Source organism: Procambarus clarkii, chromosome 16 (assembly GCF_040958095.1).
Source record: "Procambarus clarkii isolate CNS0578487 chromosome 16, FALCON_Pclarkii_2.0, whole genome shotgun sequence".
Taxonomy (NCBI): Eukaryota; Metazoa; Arthropoda; class Malacostraca; order Decapoda; family Cambaridae; genus Procambarus; species Procambarus clarkii.
In genome coordinates this window covers 47,013,545-47,019,856 of record NC_091165.1, presented here as the reverse complement: position 1 = coordinate 47,019,856, position 6,312 = coordinate 47,013,545, and the positions used below count along the sequence as shown (strand labels likewise).

Here is a 6,312-nt window from a genome sequence, read left to right as displayed (position 1 = left end):
TTAATAATGATAATTAAGTTAATTTATATAAGATGTTTTATGATGGTAAAGTCCAAAGACTAATGTATTTAAGAATAATTCCCACCATAATAGGTGGTGAATTATAATAGTGTGTGGTGATGATATCCCGTTTTCTTTAGACGGTAATTCCACTACAAGTTACGTTTTCTATGGGTAACTTGTTTATACAATACAGCTATTATCTGTATGATTATTAAATGGTTTCGGATTTTCCGACATGTACTCTGTATTAAAGCTTATAGGGTCTGGTGTGAAGGTTGGACTGGATGTGTATTCCTTAGCGAGGCTTGTAGGGTCTGTTGTGAGGGTTAGACTGTCGTAGTCGTCGTTGTCTTACATTCATCTACTCAGAACAAGAAGTTCCAGTAGCACGGGCTATGGTGAGCCCGTAAGTGGAGGCTCTTTTGAGCCATTATCTGTATCAATGGCTGTTATCAGAGATCTGGCTATGGATTGGGGTCTTCTTGGTGGTTTTCACTCGTACAGGGCTGGCTGTACCAGTTATGGAGCTGGTGGGGTTAGTGTAGACCTTAATGTTTTCCGACTTTTCTTTGCCTACGACTTTGGCCGAGTCGTGCTATCGTTGTAGTTTGGTGTCAATTCCCTCTATGAGAAAGTCTTGAACCGAGTAGGTGTCGTATTTGTGGTGCGGCGGTGGAGCTCCTACTAAGATTTTCTCGTCTGAGGAATCCGTAACCTCTGTAGTTGGTGTTATGGTCTTTTGCCTCGCAGCCTTAGGTAGGCTCAGGTGTCGTGGGTTGGTGGTAGTAGCTATTTCAGGATCGTTGGTGGCGCTGTTAGCATTTGTAGACAGCGCGTCTGCTAGCGCGGCTGCTGAGATGCTGATGGTAGGAGTGTTGAGAGCTAGAGAGGGAATTACCTCTGTTTGTGCCGCCCGGGTCATGGGTGGTTCTGTAGTCTGTGTTGAAATAGACCTCGTGGTAGTCTCCGGAGTGGTAGTGGAGGCAGTGAGACTTGCGCCAGGGGCTATGATGGGGTCCAGGCTATGATGGGTTAGACTGGATGTGTACACTATAGTAAGGCTTGTTAGATCTGGTGCGAGGGCTGGACTGGATGTGTATCCTCTAAGGTTTGAAGGGTTTGGTGTGAGGATTTGACTAGCTTTGTACTCAGTAGTGAGGCTTGTAAGGTCTGGTGTGAGTGTTGGGTTGGATGTGTACTCTGTAATGAGGCTTTTAGGGTCTGGTGTGAATATTGAACTGGCTATGGTCTCTGTAGTGTACTCTGTAAGTAGGCTTGAAGGGTCTGATGTTGGGGTTGTACTGGATGTGTACTGTGCAATGTGGCTTGCAATGTCTGATGTGAGGGTTGGACTGGCTGTGTACACCTTAGTGATAATTATAAGGACTGGTAGGAGGGGTTGAAATGGTTGTGTACTCTATAGGGAGTCTTTTGTGAGGGATGAGATAGATGTGTACTCTGTATAGAGATTTGTAGGGCTTGGGGTGAGGGTGGGGTTGGCTGTTTACTCTGAAAAGGGGCCTATAGAGTCTAATACTTACCTAATTGTACTTACCTAGTTGTGCTTGCGGGGGTTGAGCTCTGACTCTTTAGTCCCGCCTTTCTTCTCAATTAACTGATGTACAGGTTCCTGAGCCTATTGGGCTTTATCTTAACTTCATTTGAAACTGTGTATGGCGTCTGCATTCACCACATTACTTAATGCATTCCATTTGTTAACTACTCTGACACTGAAAAATTCTTTCTAATGTCTCTATGGCTCATTTGGACACTAAGTTGCCACCTGTGTTCCCTTGTTCGTGCCCGCCCACCCCCCTTGTTCGTGCTCAAAACTTTGTCTTTGTCCACCCTGTCAATTACCAGAGAATTTTGTAGGTAGTTATCATGTCGCTCCTTACTCTTCTGTTTTCCAGGGACGTGAGGTTCAGTTCCTTTATCGTTTCCTCGTAGCTCATATCTCTTAGTTCCAAGACGAGTCTGGTGGAATACCACTGAATCTTCTCGAACTTTGTCTTGTGTTTAACTAGCTATGGACTCCAGGCTAGAGATACATATTCCAGGATTGGTCTGACATAGGTGGTAAACAGGGTCCTGAACGATTCCTTATGCAAGATTCTAAAAGTAGTTCTTATGTTGGCCAACCTAGTATATGCCGTTGATGATATCCTTTTGATGTGGGTCTCTGGGGAGAGGTTCGGTGTGATATCAACCTCCAGATCTTTCTCTCTATATGACTCTTGCAGGATTTCACCTCCTACATGGTACTTTGTGTTCACTCTTCTGCTCCCTTCGCTTAGTTTCATTACTTTACACTTTCCAATATAAGGGTTGGACTGGCTGTATTATATGTAGTTAGGCTTCTTGGGTACGGAGAGGGACGGACTGGCTTTGTACTCAGTATTGAGTCTTATAGGGTCCAATGTTAGGGTTGAGGTGGCTGTGTACTCTGTAGTGAGGCTTGTAGGATATGGTGTGAGCTTTGAACTGTTTGTGAACTCTGAAGTGAAGCTTTTAGAGTCTGGTGTGATGGATAGACTGACTGTGTACTCTGGAGTGAAGCTTGTAAGGTCTGGTGTGAAGATTGGACTAGCTGTGTACTCTGTATTGAGGCTCGTAGGGTTCGGCGTGATTGTGGGACTGGTTGTGTACTCCGTAGCGAAGATTGTGAGATCTGGTGGGAGGGTTAGACTGACTGTGTTCTCTGTTGTGAGGCCTGTAAGATCTGGTGTGAGGGTTGAACTGGTGGTGTTCTCTGTTGTGAGGCCTGTAGGGTCTAGTGTGAGGGTTGAACTGGTGGTGTACTCTGTAGTGAGGCTTGAAGGGTCTGGTGTGAGTGTTGAACTGCTGAGTACAAAGTTGTGAGGATTTTAAGAACTGACGTGGTGGTCAGACTGTTTTTTTCTCTGTAGTGAGGCTTGTGTAGACTGGTGTGAAGGTCAGACTGGCTGTGTACACTGTAGGAGGTGTGTAGGGTCTGATATTAAGTGTTGACTGGCTCTGTACTCTGCAGCGATACTAGTAATGTTTAGTGTGAGGATTGGATTGGGTGTGTATTCTATAGTGAGGCTTGTAGGTTCTGGTGTGAGGGTTGGACTTGCTGTGTTCTCAGTAGTGAGGCTTGTAATGTCTGGTGTGAGGGTTGAACTGGCTGTGTACTCTGTAGTGAGGTTTCTAGGGTCCGATGTGAGGGATGGACTAACTGTGTACTCAGTAGTGAGGCTCCTAGGGTCTAGTGTGAGGGTTGTAGTGACTGTGTGCTCTGTAGTGAGGCTTGTCGAGTCTGGTGTGAATGTTGGACTGGCTGTGAACTTCGTTGTGAATCTTCTAGGGTCTGGTGTATGGGTGATTGCCATGTACTATTTAGCGACTTGTGTAATGTCTAGTGTGAGGGCTGGTTGTTTACACTTTAGTGAGGCTTGGAGTGTCTGGTATGAGATTTTTACTGGCTGTGTTCAAAGTATTGAGGCTTCTACAGTCTGGTGTGAGGGTTGGACTGGTTGTGTACCCAGAAGAAACCCTTGTTAGGTGTTTTGTGAGGTTTGGACTGGCTGTGCACACAAAAGAGGCGCTTGTTGGGTGTTGTGTGAGGGTTGCACTGGCATTATTCTTGGTAATGAGCCTTGAAGGTCTGGTGTTAGGGTTGAACTACATGTGTACACTTTAGTGAGACTTGTAGGGGTCAGGTGTGAGGGTTGGGCAGGATGTGTACTCTGTAGTTAGGCTTATAGTATCCGGAATGAGGAATTGACTGGCTTTGAAATCTGTATTGAGGCTTGTAGGAACCGGTGTTAGGGTTGAACTGGTTGTGTAATCTGTGCTGAGGCTTATACCGACTGGTGTGAGGGTAGAACTCTCTGTATTCTCTATAGCGATGCTTGTAGGGTTTGGTGTTAGGCTTGAACTGGCTTGTGTATTCTGTAGTGAGATTGTAAGGTCTGGTGAGAGCGTTGAACTGGCTGTGTTCTTTGTAGTGAGGCTTGAAAGGTCTGTTGTGAGGCTTGAACGTGCTGTATACTACGTAGTTAAGCTTGTAGGGAGTGACGTTAGGGTTGAGCGGATGTGAACTCTGTAGAGATGCTTGTAAAATTTGGCGTGAGGGTTGAACTGGCTGTGAATTTTGTAGTGAGGTTTTGCCTGTATGTGTACTCTCTAATGAGGCTTATAAATTCTAGTTTGAGGGTTGTACTGGCTGTGTACTATGTAGAGAGGCCTGTAGGGTCTGGTGTGAGGGTTGAACTGGTTGTAAATTCTGTAGTGAGGTTTGTATTGTCTGGTGTGAGGGTTGGACCTGCTGTGTACTATGTAGCGACGCTTTTCCTATCTTATATGAGGGTTGGGCAGGCTGTGTACTCAGTAGTGATGTGAGGGTTGGATTAGCTGTGTACTCACACATTCTGTATACTCAGTAGGCCTGTAGGTTCCTGTGTGAAAGTTGGCCTGGCTAGGAACTTTGTAGTGAAGTTTGGAGGGTCTGGTGTGAAGGTTGGACTGGCAGATTAGTCTGAAGTTACGCTTATTGGGTCCGGTGTGAGGGATGGACTGGATTTATACTCTGTAGTGAGGCTTGTGGGGGTCTGAAGTGACGGTTGGACGTGCTGTGTTCTCTGTAATGAGGCTTGAATGGTTTGGTGTGAGGGTTGATCTGGCTGTGTACTCTGTAGTCTAGCTTGTAAGGTCTGGTGTGAGGAATGAACAGTGTGTGTGTTCTCAAGTAAGGATTATCGGGTCTGGTGTCAAGGTTGAACTGAATTTGTACTCTGTAGTGAGGTTTGTAGCGTCTGGTACGAGGGTTAGATTTGCGGTGTATTCTGTAGTGAGGGTTGTAGTGTCTAGTGTGAGGGTTGGATTGGCTGTGTACTCTGTAGCAGTGCTTGTAAGGTCTGGTGTAAGGGTTGAACAGGTGTGTTCTCTGTAGGGAGGATTGTTGTGTCTGCTGTCAGGGCTGGACTGGCTGAGTACTCTGAAGTGAGGCTTGCAAGGTCTTGTGTGAATGTTGGACTTACGAAGGAATCTGTAATGACGATTATAGGGTTTTATGTGCGGGGGACTGGCTGTGTTCTCTGTAGCGAAGTTTGTATTGTTTGGCGAGAGGGTTGGACTGGTTGGGTACTCTGTTTTGAGGCTTTTGGATCTGGTGTGAGTATTGAACTGGTTTTGTACTCCATAGTGATGCATTAGGGTCTTGTCTTATGGAATGACTGGCTGTGTACTTTGTAATGAGGCTTCTAGGATCCAGTGTGAGGGTTAACTTTTTGCGTAATCTGTACTGAGGCTTACAGCGTTGTTTGCGAGTTGGACTACCTGTGAACTCTGGTTTGAGGTTTGGACTGGCTGTGTACTCTATGCGAAGGGTTGAATGAACTTGTAAGTGTCGGAGTGGCTGTGTTCTATGAAGTGTTGCTTGTAAGGTCTGGTGTGAGGACTGTCTGAACATCAAGAAGCGGTGCTTGTTGGGAGGTGTGAGGGTTGGACTGGCTGTGTACTCTGTAATTAAACCAGTATAATGATCCATCACTAGTCCTCCAGCTTCCGTTGCACCAGTAATAAGTATAATGATCCATTACTGGTCACACAGATTCTCTTGCACCAATATAATGATTCATCACTGGTCCTTCAGCTTTCGTTCTACCAGAATAATGATCAGTCACTTGCCCTCCAGTTTCCCTTCAACCATATAATGATCATTCTCTGCTCCTCCAGCTTCTGTTGCACCAGTATAATGATCCATCAATAGCTTCCACCTTTCGTTGCAACAGTATAATGATCCATCACTGCTCATCCATCTTTTGTTGCACAAGTATTTTGATCCATCACTAGTCCTCCCGCTTCCGTTGCACTGTATAATGATCTATCACTGGTCTTACAGCGTCCGTTGCACCAGTATAATGATCCTAAACGAGTTCTTCAGCTACTGTAATAACAGTATAATGTTCCATCACTAGTTCCTCAGCTTCCGTTGAAGCAGTATAATGATCCATCACTATTCCTCCAACTTCCTATGAACCAGAATAATGATCCATCCCTGGACCTCCAGCTTTCATTGAATCAGTATAATGATATATCACTAGTCCTCTAGCTTTCGTTACACCTGTATAATGATCCATCACTTGTCCTCTAGCGTATGATGTACCAGTACAATGATCCATCACTGGTCCTCCAGTTTCCTTTGCTGCAGTATATGATCCATCACTGATCGTCCAGCATCCATTGCAAATGTATAATGATCCATCACTGGTCCCTCAGATTCTCTTGCACCAGTATATTGAGCCATCACTAGTCCTCCAGCATCCGTTGCACTCTATAATGACC

At 45.3% G+C, this 6,312-nt stretch overlaps 1 protein-coding gene across 1 annotated transcript; it reads right to left on the bottom strand.

The window, feature by feature from the left end:
* Nucleotides 1–598: 598 nt before the first annotated feature.
* LOC123751457 (uncharacterized) lies at nucleotides 599–3,356 on the bottom strand. The gene is made up of 3 exons (XM_069325697.1): nucleotides 3,007–3,356; nucleotides 2,387–2,844; nucleotides 599–1,389 (listed from the first exon to the last, which is right to left on the bottom strand). Exons 1-3 carry the CDS (start codon nucleotides 3,354–3,356, stop codon nucleotides 599–601), a joined length of 1,599 nt encoding a protein of 532 aa, XP_069181798.1.
* Between the last annotated feature and the right edge of the window lie 2,956 nt (nucleotides 3,357–6,312).